This window comes from Dendrobates tinctorius, unplaced genomic scaffold (genome assembly GCF_039654945.1).
Source record: "Dendrobates tinctorius isolate UK_male_01 unplaced genomic scaffold, ASM3965494v1 ptg000032l, whole genome shotgun sequence".
NCBI lineage: Eukaryota > Metazoa > Chordata > Amphibia > Anura > Dendrobatidae > Dendrobates > Dendrobates tinctorius.
This window is the reverse complement of record NW_027361700.1, coordinates 29439609-29456288: the sequence shown is the minus strand read 5'-3', so window position 1 is coordinate 29456288 and position 16680 is coordinate 29439609. Positions and strand designations below refer to the sequence as shown.

Below are 16680 nucleotides of genomic sequence, written 5' to 3'. Positions count from 1 at the left end.
ACGCCTGGAAGGCTACCTTTTCTTGGAGTAGGTTAATCACTTTTAAAGCCGGAGCATCAGGAACTGGTTTTGGCTTAAATTGCCGAAACAGACTCCAGAAAATATGCCCTCCTCTTCTGAAGTTTCAAATATGCAAGCACTCAGTTGTCAAGTGCTGGCTCCTGGTCAGGAAGAACCCCTTTCCTTGTGTCCTTCACCCCTACCAAAAGTGAATGATGCAGCAGGCCACACTTCACATTAGTCCATGTAGCTCTTTCCCACATACCATGCCTGGTTTATCAAGTCAAATTGTGAATTCCCCAGTCCAAGATGATTCTGACATTGAGTGTGGGTGGCCAGCCAGGGCAGTGGGGTTAATCGGTACCGGGCCGGTCCCAGACACCCCAGAAAATGCGCATCTATAAGATGCACCTTTTCTGGCACTTAGCCTCTCTATTCCCATTGCCTTTAGTGGTGGATCATGGGTTAATAATAGTGGGTTAATGTCACCTTGCTATTGAAAGATGACATTAAGCCAGGTTAATAATAGAGAAGTGTCGATAAGACAACTATCCATTGTTAATCCTATAGTAGTGAAGAGTTAAAAAAAACACACACACATTAATTAAAAATTCTTTTAATGAAATAATCACACAAAGTTTTTGACATAATTTATTATTCTGCTAATCCAACAGATTCCCTTGTTGTCCTGTAACAAAAACAAAAAGTAAAAATCCAACAATATCCATACCTCTCCGCCGTTCAGTCAGGTCCCCCGCTGCAATCCATCACAAGGGGTTAACTAGTTTACAACAGGGATCGGCACTAACGCTACCGGCCCCACTGTAAACCACTACAGAATGAATGAATTCATCTCTGTGCAGATGCCCCAGCTGACCGGAGATGAACTAATAAGTGTGGGAAAGTTTCTGAACTTTTTCCCATGCTCCTGAGTTCACTTCAGGTCAGGCGGGGACTCCGCGCAGCATCACTGACTATCGCTGACATCACTGAGGCTGCGTGGAGTCTCCGGCTGACCGGGGAACTTACCTCAAGCTATTAACGTGGTAAAGTCAGACTTTATTTATTATGTTAGTGATTTTTAGTAGGCACTAGTTCTGACTAGCTTTTTGTTTGGTCAGTTTTTTACTATTATTATGTACTACTTTTTCTGACTTCGACAAATCCTGCCCTTTACCAAGCTTTGGCTTTAATTATATTCAATCACATTTGGTTCCAGCATTCCTATATATACATACAGGCTTTACTATGTTAATAGCCTGAGGTAAGTTCACATTAGGCAGTTAGGTTAGGGACCCAGCTGATTATGAGATTACCTTGACGTTGGTAGATGGGCTCACAATTTTTGGCCAAATTTTGTGCTAAGCATCTCATGTGTTTTTTCATTTCCTAAACCATTATGCTATTCACACTTCATTCATCACACACTGTTTTGCTTTAGTACAATGTAGTGTAACCTTGGCTTTATTTATTATGTTAGTGATTTTTGGTATGCACTAGGTCAGACTAGCTTTCTGTTCGGTCAGTTTTTTACTATTATTATGTACTAAGTTTCCTGACTTGGACAAACCTCGCCCTTCACCAAGCTTTGGTTTTAATTTCATTCAATCACATTTGGTTGCTATTCACACTTCATTCATCACACACTGATTTGCTTTAGTACAATGTAGTGCAACCATGGCTTTATTTATTAGTCTATACATTTCTACGTAAGTCAAATTGTCCTGTTACTGTACATGACTGTACAGGAAAGTCACTAAAAAACCCTCCAAGCAGTAATTGCAGAAATATTTCTGACAGTTCACGTTCCATATAATTGGGGCAGCATGGCCTTCTAACCAACCCTCAAACTTCCCTACGGCCCTTTGGCAAATTGTGGCATGCAGCACAAGGTTTTAGATCCGGATTGCTGTCCCCGAGCTACTTATTGTATATTGGCAGGTGAAAGAAGATGGATAAACCCCACAAGCTTTGGGGAATGAGAGAACTTGTAGTAAAGCTGACATAAGATATTCAATAACTGCAGGGTATGAGCCTACATTCTTACTGTGCAAGGTCAAGCTTGGTGGAGAGCTTAACTATTTTAGTGCTGCACTGTTCTTTATAATAAGGTATAGCCCATTTGTAAATCCCTCTAGGAAGATCATGTCTCTGAAACTATTTTCACAGTTATGATCTTCAGTGACAATGTTCCTGTAACTTTCTCCTAAACCTTGTTCCTGTGACTATCTTCTAAGCCTTCTAAGCTTTGTTAACGAAGTAGGCCACTCTCTTCCATAGACTTTCTCTAGCATGTCGATTAAACCTCCACACAGCTTCTCATTATGCCTTAGCCCTCCATTCCATCTCCAACACTTCAGTAGGCAGGTTCTCCAGTCTCTAGTCCACCACTGTCTCTCCTAAAGACCAAACCTACTCTGGCTACAAGCTCACTGCAACTAAGTGAACAGGCAGAAGACCAAGCTGTCTTAGGTTAGACTCACACATCTGATTCTTCACAAATAAGTGACGCTACAATCTGAGAGAAAAGGAAGGATTGTCCTCAGGAGTTCTAACTCTTGGATCGTGATTATAACGAATGTGCAAATACACCCATTCTACTCTAGTGTTATGAGAAAAAATTGGACAGCAATTGGACGTGTCACATGAAAGTGTGAATGTAGCCTTATAGCAAACCATATGCACTCTTACCATCTGTAACATCTTCATGCTATTGCATTCTGACTGCTCCACAAAATTCAGTTGCTCAGCACATTGGTATTGTCATTTGTCAACACTTTCTAGTCAACAACAGGCTCTTCCTTCACCTTTGCTGATGTCTATACCTCCCAATGTAGCTGACAGCCAGTAAGGCTGTCAGACCCATTGCCAGCCACAGCAATATAGTTTGGCAGCATCACCATATATTACAGCACACCACCCAGATGACCTACATTACAAAGACAATATGTACTAATCGTAATTCAAACAGTTTTCATGTACATACAAGCAGAAACTATGCAGTTTGTAATAGCTTAACTGCTTTCTTTTGTTTTTGACAGCAAAGAAACCAATCCACAAAATTGATTGGGTTCTATCATTAAGCTGCAATATATAGAATATCTTTTGTCCCAGTTGTGTAATGCCCTTAGTCCATTGGAGCATTAAGAGTAGAGCAGTACGAAAAGAGTATGGAGGAGGGAACAATAGGGCTCCCCATATGTTTTGACAGTGAGGGTAATCAATGAGTGGAACAGGCTGCCACAAGAGGTGGTGAGTTCTCCTTCCATGGAAGTCTTCAAACAGAGGCTAGAGAGACATCTGTATGAGATGCATTAGTGAATCCTGCATTGAGCAGGACAGCGATGAATGTGAGCCCGTTCAAAGAAAGGTATTTATGCGAATAATGACAATTACTGTGAAATTTGTTGACACTATAAAAGAAATAGCAAAAAAATATACATTTATAGTGAAACTATTGCATTTTACAATCTACGAGAAAGCGCCCTGTGTGAGCGTGAAACGCGCGTCGGGTGGTCGCCGTCCGGACCTGTTCACCTGCGCACCTCTGGTAAGCCACCCACCCTTACCCCATATGTGTCCATCATGGATCTAGTGATCACTGTAGTGGGCGTTGCTTACCGTCATCACCGTTAGCACCTTATTGCACTGAGGCAGGATCTTTCCCTTTTATTGACTATGTGCATCTTTTGGCCGTAATATTTACTGTTTCTGGATATATCCTGCATTACATTTTCTATACTCATTGCTTTTTGTGTGCTTCTGTGCTTTTGGTGCGCAGTTTGTCTTTTCCCCTCCTGGTCAGTCCTGTCTGCGTCTTATTATTTTTTTGGCAATTTTGCTGTGGATTTATTATTTGTCTGTGCATGTGCTAATTAATAAATTTTGTATTTTTATATTTACTTTTGAATCCATTACTCCTTATTTCTCCTTTTTTGCATTATGTATGGAGTGGAATCTCTTATGTGATGGCGGTTTATTCCTCATGGTTACCGCCTTTATGCTCATGTAGAGTATTGGGCGCCTCTTTTTGTCTCAAGCTACGAAATAATAAGAAATTCAACATACAAGTATAGTTAATGGTAGGAATGGAAAAAGGGAAAAAGCTGAAGTATGTTATTTGCTTAGCCAAGAGTTCTAGGAAGAGCAAATTGTCTTGGTGGAAGTCCCATTAGTGGGATCCCTACCATATATTGATGGGTTATGGCATAAAAGAGTGTTGTCTGCACAAAGCGTAGCACATCTCAGTATAACTTTTCTGTGTATGAGTTGCGCCCCCATTTTTTTTCACAAGGGGAACAGTTCCTTTATTTTATCCAGTTGACTTTTTGCACCCATTCAGTACACATGTCGTCGTAGGGAAATCATTTATAGATGGAAAGTTGCTCTAAAGATCAACTAAAGCTAAAGTCTGTCATACAAATCAGATGGCTTCCTTTCTCAACTCCTTCAAAAACATTCATGTTCAACATTTAAAACCTATGTGCTCAGGCCCCAAGGGCATAAAAAAACAGGCACGTTGGATTAATCTCTCTGAATTTCTATTAGATTATCATTCAATTCTGATGGATTTACTATGGGAAATGCACCAAAATACAGGCACAACTTGCACCAAAGATTGGTATACTGTACATGTACATGTCATGTTCCAGATTTGTTACATATTTTGGACATGTTCATGCATTGCTTAGCAGAAGCACCCCCACTAACATTTGTATTGTGTAAAAGTGTTTGCATGTATATGTGTAAGCAGGTTCTGGGATGCAGCGATGCATGAGAGGCAGAGCAAGGGTTAACAATTTCAATTTAATAATGGGATACTCCTCGCAGGGAGACAAACAGTTAACTGAGGGAATAAACAGTTAAATTGAAAGGAATATGCAGAGTTAATGAACAATGCACAAGGTAGCACTTATCATATCAGCGGTTTCTCAGGCTGTAGTTGATGCTGGGAAGTCAGTAGTTGATGCGGGCGTGATGCTTGTCTATGGAGGTCCTGCAGGCAACGATGGTGCATCTTCTGGCAGCAGCGGTGGGTTTCCGGTACCTTCCGCTGAGCCCTTAGTCCATAAGTGGATGCGGCCAAAGCAATCAAGGCTGCAACACTGTCAGGGTCCTGGTTGAGCGGCCTGGCAAAGTCCGGCGATGAGGGCAGCAGCGAACAGTCCTCCACCCTGTTCTGGCTCTTAGGCTCACGTGCGGCACTTAGCTGTACAGAGCTCCCAACTCTCTCCCTGTTACTGCGGTGGGCTCTGGCGGCATCCTGGCGTTGGGATGGCCGCATTTCGTTACGGCACCCTGCTGCTTACCCCATGGAGCATGCACCTTGCCTCTATCACTTCCGGCGGAAAACTGGCAGATGCTGCGTGTGCTTTCACTTTTAACCGCGCCCCCGGCTTCCGGGTCAGGGCACCTGTCCGGGCCTTTTTGCCTTCCCCCGGACAACATGGGACGCAGCCTTGACAGTTCCGGACCCGGTTTAGTACAGGTACCCGTGGTCCGGTTTTCCTTCTTACTTAGGTACTATACTGAGAGTGTGTTAATATACTCATCTACTGCCGCTTTCTTCGGTGGCCAGTGCCGTTCTTTGTCTTTCTTCAGGGACGTCACCGCAAATGAAACCTGAAAGCTCATTCTATGCATGAACCGGAAGTCACTTTTATAAGGAAAGCCTATGGAGTCTCGTTATGGTGCACCATAGACATACATTGTAGCAGTCACTTATGGGTCTCACAGAAAGTCTACAGAGGTTGACATCATTGAGAAGAGCAGAAGAAATGCGCCAGATCCCAGAGAAAGCGGTAATAGTTGAGTATATCAATACTTTCACCCTATGCTACATCCACATACACACACATTTAAGCAATAAAAATGTTAGTGGGAATGCTTTTTTAAGACTTTTCAATATCTAGAAAAGATATAGGTAACTGGAGCCCTAAACCATGCCTAATTTATAAATTACGTGCACCACAATATTTTGAGTAAATAATGGACGAAAGAAAGCCAACAAAGAGGTGAGAAGGTAAAGAAAAGTATCTGACATATCATTAACATTTCTATCAAGATATACCAAATCACGGAGAGCACCATTGAGATAAATTTTGTGCATCTTCTGCAAGATTATCACAAATGAGCTATCCTAGGAATGCGAATGTTTGTTTGACAATAATCTTTCAGTGAAAACAGGCTGCTGATCACTTGATGGGCAAGCAAAATGGTTGTTCGTTGTGTGAGATGATCTTTTGAGCTACACAAAAAATCATTGTGCTCGACAGCACATTATCCTTTGTAAATAGGACTCGCACTGCTGAGAACAGATCGTTTAGTGCACATCGTTAAGAGTGGTCATATTATGTAAACAGGCAGTGAAACAAGCACTGATTGGTATATACCTACTAGTGATGAGCGAGCATGCTCGCCACTACTTGGTACTCCCCCGAGCATCTCACTGCTCGAGATGCTTGGATCTCGTTGAGTTTTAAAGATGTTGCTTGGCGAGAGCTTGGGTCCCCTCCCTGCATGTATGGCACTCTTTAGAGAGGCAATAAACATGCAGGGATTGTCTGCCACACACTGTAAAGCCGGAGCCATATTGGTTGGGGCATTACAGTGATTGGCTCGCCATAGAGCGTCATCAGGTCTATATCAGACCTGGCGCCGCTATGCTCATCACATGCTGTGTCTGTGTGTGCGGGGTTCTGCATGTGTGTGCGGGTGTCTGCGTGTGTGTGCGGGTGTCTGCGTGTGTGCAGGTGTCTGCGTGCGTGTGCGGGTGTCTGCGTGTGTGGCTGTGTGTGGGTGTCTGTGTGTGTGGGTGCCTGCGTGTGTGTGTGGGTGTCTGTGTGTGGCTGTGTGTGGTAACGCTATCACCGGTACTGTCGGTCACAGTGCTTCAGGATCATGCTGGCATATGTCAGCGTGATTCCGCAGCTGACTGTGACCTGCAGCGGTGACCTGCGGTAAAAATGCAGGCTTGGCCCAATGGGACTACTGCTCCCATCGAGCTATGTCTGCTGTCACTGATACAGTGCCGCAGGTGCCCCTGATGGAAGAGTAGTATCTGCCGACACCTGTGCTCACAGTTAAAAAAAGACAACTACACTACATAGATATTCACATAAAAATAAAATAAAAAAATTACACTCACCGCACACCAAATCCCCAACATCCTTCCCTCCTAGAAATAATATAAAATAATAAACCAACATATACTCCCTGTCCGCCATAGTCCAAGGTAATCTAGATTGTCCCACGCCGATCTCACGTGTAGAAAAGTCACATCGGGAGATCTGACCACTCTACTCAGCTGATTGCGATACACTGACAGGAGATAATCGCCCCCACAGTGTGTCAGCTGATTGGCTCTGGTGCTGTCACTTACAGCACCACTGCTGCATGGGAAAGTTCTCACACAGCTGTACTGCCATAAGTGAAAGCATCGGGAGATGTGACTGCTCTACCCAGCCTCCGGTAATACACTGACAAGAGGTAATATCTCCCACAGTGTATCACTGAGCCGCTGTGAGAGTTTACCAGAGTTTATCACTCTGGTGCTTTCACTTATGGCAGTACCGCTGTGTGAGGACTTTCTCACACAGCAGTGATGCCATAAGTGCCAGAACCGGAGCTGATCAGCTGATACACTGTGGGAGAGATTATCTCCTGTCAGTGTATCGCTGGCGATGTGACTGTTCTAACATGTGAGATCGCCGTGGGACAATCTGGATTACCTTGAACTATGGCGGATAGGGAGTATATGTTGGTTTATTATAAGGAGACGAGGAAGTCGGGGATTTGGTGTGCGATGAGTGTAATTTTTTTATTTTATTTTTATGTGAATATGTATGTAGTTTTACTTTTTTTAACTGTGAGCACAGGTGCCGGCAGACACTACTCTTCCATCAGCGGCACCTGCGGCACTGTATCAGTGACACCAGACATAGCCCGATGGGAGCAGTAGTCTCATCGGGCCACAGCCGCACACACAGGTTTCTCCCACACACACACACACACAGACACCCAAACACACACAGACACCTGTACACAAACGCAGACAGCCACACACACAGACAGCTGCATACACTTGCAGACAGATGCATATATTCTCCGCTAAAGTTCAAAAACGCAACATTGTCCACAGCTGTGACCTGGGAGTCAGAAATGCTTCCAGACGTCTTCCCCATGCTGTTCCCATATCATTTGAGCACTTTTCCCATCAATTTCCACAGTTTCTAGAACCTCTAAAGACCACTGGGGGGGCACCGAAAAAATGCTTGAGTTTCCCATTGACTTACATTGGGCTCATTGCTCAATTTTCTCGACCTGAGCAATGAGCACCCGAGCATTTTAGTGCTCGCCCATCACAAATGCCTACCAATCAGCGGTTGGTCATTTAATGCGGCTTGGTTAGTTCACCCAAATGAATCTTAAATCTGAACCATTGTGTATATATAAGACTCTCCATGCATCAGTATGTCAAAATAATAACCTATTGAAGTTATTGTTACTTAGATTTAATGACCATTTGTAACAGCTAGTTTTATTAATGTTTTATGTTGTTTAAAGCAAATGCCTAAAAACTTTCCATTTGCAACATATAGAAGAAAGAAAAAAAATGCAAAAATTCAGATACCTATATATTACAGAAATCTTCAGGAGAATTCAGCTTATCCCTTCAGGGAATGTTTCTAAAACACATGAGACAAGAAAAGTTGAAATGTGTTTATCCTAAGGCAAAAAAGGAAAGAATGTAAATGATCATCTTTAAAATCAGTTACTGACCAATAAGAAGCAATTCTGAGATGTGGCTTTGGTCCAAGGGGTGTGAAGCCTGTTATAGAATATGACCCTACACCTGTCCTATAAATATGGTTCATCTACCAAGATTTTTTGCACTCCTGACTCTAGTTGTGTAGGATCCTTCTTTATAGTCATCTCTAGAAACCAATTATCACCACCATGAGCTACAGTTTTAGCCAAGCCAGCTCCTCCAGATTGAGCAGTGGTGTCTCATCCAGGCTTTCTGATGGAATCTACAGAGCAGCCAGTGTCCATGGTGGTGGATATGGAGGTGGGGCAGGCTTTGGCTCTGGATTTAGTGGTGGAGCAGGCTATGGCTCTGGATTTGGTGGTGGAGCAGGCTATGGCTCTGGATTTGGTGGTGGAGCAGGCTATGGCTCTGGATTTGGTGGTGGAGCAGGCTTTGCCTCTGGATCATCCTTTGGTGTCAGTGGTGGTGGCGGTGGAGATGGACTACTTTCAGGAAATGAAAAGTATACCATGCAGAACCTAAATGATCGTCTTGCAAACTACCTTGATAAAGTCCGATCATTGGAGGAGGCAAATCATGATTTGGAAGTTAAGATCCGTGACTGGTATACAAAGCAAGGGTCTGTGACAGTTCGTGAGCAGAGCTTTGCTCACTTCTATGACACAATTGATGACCTACGTGATAAGGTATGAATCATACTACTATGAGAAATAGAGTACTTTCAACATAACACAATATAATTTCCATATAGTATCTATCTATCTATCTGTCTGTCTGTCTATCTAATTGTCTACCTATCTATGTAGATTCTATTGCCATTCAAGAACATAAATTCTTGAATTTATTTAATCATTTCTATGTTTTTTTCTTACAGATCTTTGTGGCAACAATCAATAACTCAAAAGTCATTTTGGAGATCGATAACGCCAGACTGGCTGCTGATGACTTCAGACTGAAGTGAGTATATGATAGATAGACTATCTATCCATCTATCTATCTATCTATCTATTTATCTATCTATCTATCTATCTATCTATCTATCTATCTATCTATCTTATTCCATCCCGCTATCTACTCCATCCTTCTGGTTACTCCATCCCTCTATCTACTCCATCCCTCTATCTATCTAGCTCTTCATTCACATATCTGATCATTAACTATTATTATTAATAAAAGGGTTGCCCAAGATTCGGTAAAACTAGCCAGAAAGCAGAGGCTGCAGTAAAATAACAAAATAATAAACCCTTACTGCCATTCAAGCACTAGTGGTCCCACCAGTCTTTGTTAGTTGTCCTACAGTGATGACATTGCGACTATTCTCAGTGCCACTGACCCAATCCTTGACAGAAGGAGTCATATGCTGTCGTTGTTACCATCACTGTTGAGACCATTGATTGACAACAGAGGTCACCTGTGGGTAGTCGGTCACTACAGGTCTTCTATGAAATATATAAAAGGAGTTTACCAGTTAGGTATAAGTCATTTTGTTATTGTAATGCATCCCCTGTTTTCCGGCCATTTTTTTTTTTTTAAATCTTGATCAATCTCTGTAACTTGTTTTGTTTCTTATTGTTTTAATGTTATTTCTTTCTTTGACCCCTTTATTGTAGACTTAATCATTCCAACTTATTACGGCTTAAAACATCCATGTTCTAAATACATTTTATGCAAAATAAAAGTAATTTGTATGCTCCAATAATTTGGCAAAATCTTCTTCAGTCCAACAATAAAAATGTTAGCTATTGATACCTGTTGGAGTTACATAAATTATCCCATTCCCCATTTTTTAGGTATGAGAATGAATTTTCCCTTCGTCAGAGTGTGGAAAATGATATCAATGGACTTAAGCGAGTGTTGGATGAGCTGACCATGACAAGATCAGATCTGGAGCTCCAGATTGAAGGTCTCAAAGAGGAACTGGTTTACTTAAAGAAGAACCATGAGGAGGTAAGTGATAATACGGAACGATCAGTCTATGACGCCACATAATGTTTCTTCATTCCAGATCTTCAATTGTCTTTAATGGAGAACAAATATTGTGTGTAGAAATTTCTGCTTCTGAAATCCCCAATTATGTGACTCAGTCATGGATCAAATCAACAAAAATCAGGTCAATAACTCCAATCTGTGCAGTATGTAAAATCCCTGAACAATCCTCACACACTCAACTATCTAAATTATTTCACAGACTTTTATTATTACCTAATTATACCAACACCAATAGTCAAGTGTTTTCCAAGTATGTGGTACAATACCATAGAAAAAACAAAAGTCAGGGATACCAACTAATAGTTCAATCCTTTTGGGACATGTCAAATTTGACACATGTAACTAAATGCTATGTTAATCAGCCTAGAGGCTCCACTACCACCATAATTGATTAGGCTCTTCAATGAACATAGACTGATACTGTGCAGTGGTGTTTAGGAATAATATACTGTGTATTAAGCAATGTCTTATGCTTTTTGTGCTGACACTTAAGGATTTTTTCCAATACAAATTTTCAGGAAGTCAGCGACAGCAAACAGCAAGCCGCTGGCACCGTCAATGTAGAACTGGATGCTGCTCCTGGAGTTGATCTCCTCAAGGCCATCAATGACCTCAGGGAACAGTATGAGCATGTTGCAGAGAAGAACAGAAGAGAGGCTGAAGCTTGGTTCCTTGGACAGGTAACGTAAATTTCTGAACTTTTTATCTCTTGGATACAATATCTAGAAAAACTTTTTTGTTATACAAAAAAGAGTGTTGAATAGTTGACCGTGTTGACTAAACAATTAGTTTTTGGACTTGCTGAATGATTTTTCTTGGTTGCTAGTTTCTTGTATGAAAAATGATAAGATAGATTTAAAGAACTCCTGTGGGTGCTGTAAGAGAAGTGTTGTAGGAAACGTTGGCCATACGTTGACTTTATGTGTTGACTCAGTTACGGGAGACTCGAGTGGAGAATCAGTTTGTATAATGTCCATATCTCCTAATAACCCATCTAGACAGGCTTGTTTTCATAAGATAAGTCCTTTCAGATGATTTTTCTGCAAAACAAATTTGAAAGTATACTCTGGATTAAGCTTGATGGCCAGCTATATAACTGTGTAGATTACAGAATAGCTATTTCAATATTGGAACCCTCATCTGGATACTTAGAGGACTGGTCCATAGCAAGTTATGTTGATGATATTTAGGGTAAGGCTAACTTAAATTGTCTTCTGACATTTTAGGTTGAAAGCTTGCAGAATGAAGTTGTTACCAACACACAACAAGTGCAATCCAACAAATCTGAGAGCACAGAACTGAGACGCAGTAATCAAGGTCTTGAGGCTGAACTTCAGGCTCTGCTCAGTGCGGTAAGTATCTGAAAAACTGTTATCTTGCTTAAAAAGGAGATCTGCGAGGTCTCTCAAGGTGTCTAATCTATGAAATATTTGTATTCCTGACAAAATATGAATTACCCATCCTATTTTCTTAGAACTCTATCAGCCTGGGTTATACCATTCCCTTTGGGGCTTTTTGCCTTTCTAGTCTAATACTAACTGTACTGATTGGACAGATTTTGGACAGTAAAGGGACAAACCCCTTTGATAAGGGGTGATAGTTAACAAGCAGTTGCAAAGTTCTAAAAAAGCTCCAAAATTGTTTTAAAGTGAATGCAAATATTTATAGTAACGTTTTCGAAAAGATGCTAAAACCAGAATCAACATTTTTGTACATCATCAACATGACTCTTGTTGATGGGTTATGTCTGGTATACTGGTTCTCCTCTATTCAATCAAAAGGGGCAGGGTTGCAACACTGCCAAGAGTAACATTGGAGCAGTTTCTGGAAAAAAATGAAATAAAGTAGATAATCATCTTTTAATGAGACACTAATTCAAAACTTATGTCCTACAACAGAAAGCCGGCCTGGAAGCTACGTTAGCAGAGACAGAAAGTCGCTATGCTGCACAACTTTACCAGATACAGTCTATTATCGGCGGCATTGAAGTACAGATTAGTGATCTCCGCTCAGACCTTGAACGTCAAAACCAAGAATATAGAACCCTGCTGGACATCAAGAGCAGACTGGAGCAGGAAATTGCCACATACCATCAGCTCCTTGAAGGAGAGGGTGGAAAGTAAGTCTTGTTCCATCAATAGTCCAATGTCTATCAGTGCATTGTTTTACTCAGTGCTTCACTTAATTTATATGCTCTATTATAGTAAAAAAGGATCTTTTTTTAAACTAATACTGATGATTGCTATTGCAACCATTATATCCTCTATTCTGAAGGTCATTTAAAAGTTTGTGCAGTTATAATTTTCAATCTTTCCTTTTAGCTAAGGATGTTTGGTCACAAGTCAATGGCCACCAAACTTCTACCTACATGTGATTTCCATGTCCAAATCGTGGATGAGTAATTTGGCCATTATTGCCAGACAGTTCAGAGTACAAGCTGGGTAGGAGACAGAAGGCCAGAATACACATTAGATAACTGATAACAACCTTTGCAACTTCCCAATACACAGCATTGCTTGGTTCTGCCAAGCTTTCCTATGTCTTCTATAAGATAGTCACTGCCGATGTTGAAATTCCAGTGGCTGGATCCTTCTCCACTGACATCATCTGTCGTCTTCAAAGTCAGCGAGTTTGGACAACTTTAGTCTAATCTGTATGGGGCATTAACCTACCATGGCAACTTCATGTTAGGCTATCCTTCAAAAATGTAATTGACTTAATGGTGTGCCATACCATTCCAAGCATCATTCATGACTCATGTTCTGCCATTTCATATCTATCTATGTATCTATCTATGTATCTATCTATCGATCTATCTTTTTAATGTTTAAAATATTTTTTCTTTTTCAGAATTGCCAGTGGAGAGTTTAAATCAGGTAAGAACCATAATTTCTAAAAATATATAATGCATTTGCAAAGTGTATCAAACACTGATTCCATTACATTACAAAGCCCGAATAAAAATGTAAATTAACAGCTTCCATTTCTTCTCCAGGATCCAGCGCATCCTCCACTACCACCTCCACCTCCAAAGTGCAAGCAATCATCAAAGAGGAAGTTGGTGGAAAGGTCATTTCCACCACCAAAATAGGCAGATATTAAGAAGACCATTTTGTCAAGTCAAGATTTATGCATTGGTCTATAAACCTGAAGTCAAATCTATGTTCAGTCTCATTGCACAATGTTATGCAATAAAAGATCTTTACTGATTCTTCACAATGTTATCAGAGACCAAAATGTCCTTTTGTTTAAAATTTGGGTCTATCAAATTAAATTGGAGGAAGTATTTTCTACTTAAAATAGTCTGTCAGTATAAATTGGCTGTTGAAATCAAGCACAGGCGCTTGGTGCACCTCTGACTTGGCTAAAAAGGTCTGTGCACCTTACAAACCTACTGAAAATCCATATACATCAGCCCTCTTTCTCTTGATTGAAAATTCTGGATTCACAGGAGACAGAAAAGGATGGAGATAGATGGAAAAGAAGTAGGTGGGAAGGAACACCTAACTTTTGGCCATGCAAGGGGTGCAGAAAGCCCCTGTGTTGGGTTTGAATAGTCATTTTGTACTGACTCCTCTTACAAAACAAAAAACATTTAGTTGAATTTTATTTATATCTTAAGTGAATGGGAATTTCCATTAGAAACTGTTTTAATTACCACTGATTCATCAAAGCTTTTAATCCAGAATTCTGGGGTAAAATTCTTTGAAAAGTCAAAACGTTTTAACTTTTGGCGATCTGATGTCCTTTTTGCCCAGCTCATCAACTTCACGATGAGCAGCATTGATTGCTATGCCACAAATCTTACTACTTCAAGGACTGTGGTGAGGCGCAAGTAGAGGAACATACCACTAGTCAATTGCTCCTGATTAATCTGACTGAGAACCTGCCCCTAGAACTTGTTTTTTAATAAAAGGGGCATGTCCAGAGTGAGACATGTAACTAACAGATTGCCAGTCTTGATGAAATGGGACCAAAGTCTACTCTATTATGTTATTTGGGAAATTACCCAAAATGGGTCATGCAATAAGTGATTTTCCCTCTATCAGTTTTAGATGGGGTTGTCCTTTTTTGGTCCTCATAGACTCTATTATCTCTCCCCATTATCTTGATCCACTAGAAGATCCTCCGGTCCAGTGATGTGTCATTACAACTCTGAAAATTCTATTGTATATTTTTCAATGACTCTTGTTCTATCTTATATAGAGCTGGCTATTCCAGTAGTCTTTGAGCTTCCAGCTAGGAACATTGGGTATGTTATGTACAACTAGAAATGTTAGCTTTCACCAGACCCTTTCTGTCAAACACATGCATGTGCGCATACAAAGACACACACATGCATGTGCATATACACACACATACATACATGTACATGTCCAAACATTTGCATATGCATGTGCGCACACACACTGTTATGCTGTGACGGTCTTCTGTAAAGAAGTGGTGCCTCAAACCGTCTCTGGAGCTGGGACCCTAACTATCCCTGTCCCGGAGGCACTCTTAAAGTTACAAAGGCCTGAGTCTCTGATCTTAATATGCTCCTATATAAACCCTAATCTATCCCCTTCTCCACACCACAAGGCCTGGGACAGAAATGAAAGGTAAACTAGGCACAAAGACAAAACAGGGATAACAGAAAACCTCTATCATACAAAAATACTAACTAATACTAGGGAGTGGGATAGGGACAGGGAGGAATAAACTGAATTTGAAAAGATAACAGGAGATAAACACACACGTACAACAGAAACCGACAGAACACCACATCTCCAACTCCAAACTTCAACTACTTAGCTTTAGCACACAGCACAGGAGGACTAATCTTTTACCTGCAGGGACTAAACGCCCAGAGCCTGTATATATGGACAGAGTAAAGGGAAAGCAGTTGCAACTGATAACAACCAGGCTATGTGGTCTCAGCCAGCATGGAAAGAGTCCTTAACTTTATCAGCACTGAAGGAAAAGGAAATGCATTTAATGGGAATATGTCACCTCATTTTTGGGCTATGAGATGCGACCACAGCCATCAGGGGCTTATCTACAGCATTCTGTAATGCTGTAGATAAGCCCCTGATGTAACCTGAAAGATAAGAAAAACGTGTTAGATTATACTTACCTGGGGGTCCAATGGGTGTCGCAGTCCGGTCCGGCACCTCCCATCTTCTAGCGATGACGTCCTCCTTCTTACTTCTGCCGCAGCTACTGTGCAGGCGTACTTTATCTATCCTTTTGAGGGCAGAACAGAGCAGAGTACTGCAGTGCGCAGGTGACAGGAAAGGTCAGAGAGGTCCGGCGCCTGCGCACAGCAGTACTTTACTCTGCCCTCAACAGGGCAGATAAAGTATGCCTGCACCGGAGCAGCGGCAGAAGTAAGAAGAAGGACGTCGTCGCTAGAAGATGGGAGGCACTGGACCCGGACTGCGACACCCACCGCACCGGACCACGCCCCCCAGTGAGTATAATATAACTCGTTTTTCTTATCTTTCAGGTTACATTGGGGGCTTATCTACAGCATTACAGAATGCTGTAGATAAGCCCCTGATGGCTGTGGCCACAGCTTATAGGGCAAAAATGAGGTGACAGATTCCCTTTAAATAAGGACATAAATCACACCATCTCTAAAGAGGACTGCGATTCATTACCCGATGTTACCATCTAACTCCAAATCTTCCAGGGGGCATGACACCCTTGTGACATACACACTTATACACATGTCCACACACACAAATACATATGCATGTGTGCACACACAGACACACACATGTACTGTACATGCACACAGGTACAAATGCATCCAGTACAGTGCAAAATATACATTTTTGCATGATGAATCTCCTTACATTTATTACACTGTTAAACCTTTCATAGACACTAACAATTACAATATCCTTCTTCTTATTATTAACCTAGTAATAAGAAAT

General features: G+C 41.3%; 1 protein-coding gene across 3 annotated transcripts; it reads left to right on the top strand.

Moving 5' to 3' along the window:
• Positions 1–8958: 8958 nt before the first annotated feature.
• LOC141086543 (keratin, type I cytoskeletal 19-like) lies at positions 8959–13922 on the top strand. 3 transcript variants are annotated; one of them, XM_073572684.1, is made up of 8 exons: positions 8959–9456; positions 9645–9727; positions 10561–10717; positions 11278–11439; positions 11986–12111; positions 12658–12878; positions 13610–13635; positions 13755–13922. In XM_073572684.1, the coding sequence occupies exons 1-8, from the start codon at positions 8959–8961 to the stop codon at positions 13859–13861; spliced, it is 1380 nt and encodes a 459-aa protein (XP_073428785.1). In that variant the 3' UTR covers positions 13862–13922. The 3 variants fall into 3 exon arrangements, with proteins under 3 accessions (XP_073428785.1, XP_073428784.1, XP_073428786.1); XM_073572683.1 differs by lacking the exon at positions 13610–13635 and having other exon boundaries at positions 12658–12871; positions 13737–13922; XM_073572685.1 differs by lacking the exon at positions 13610–13635 and having other exon boundaries at positions 13762–13922.
• Positions 13923–16680: the final 2758 nt, after the last annotated feature.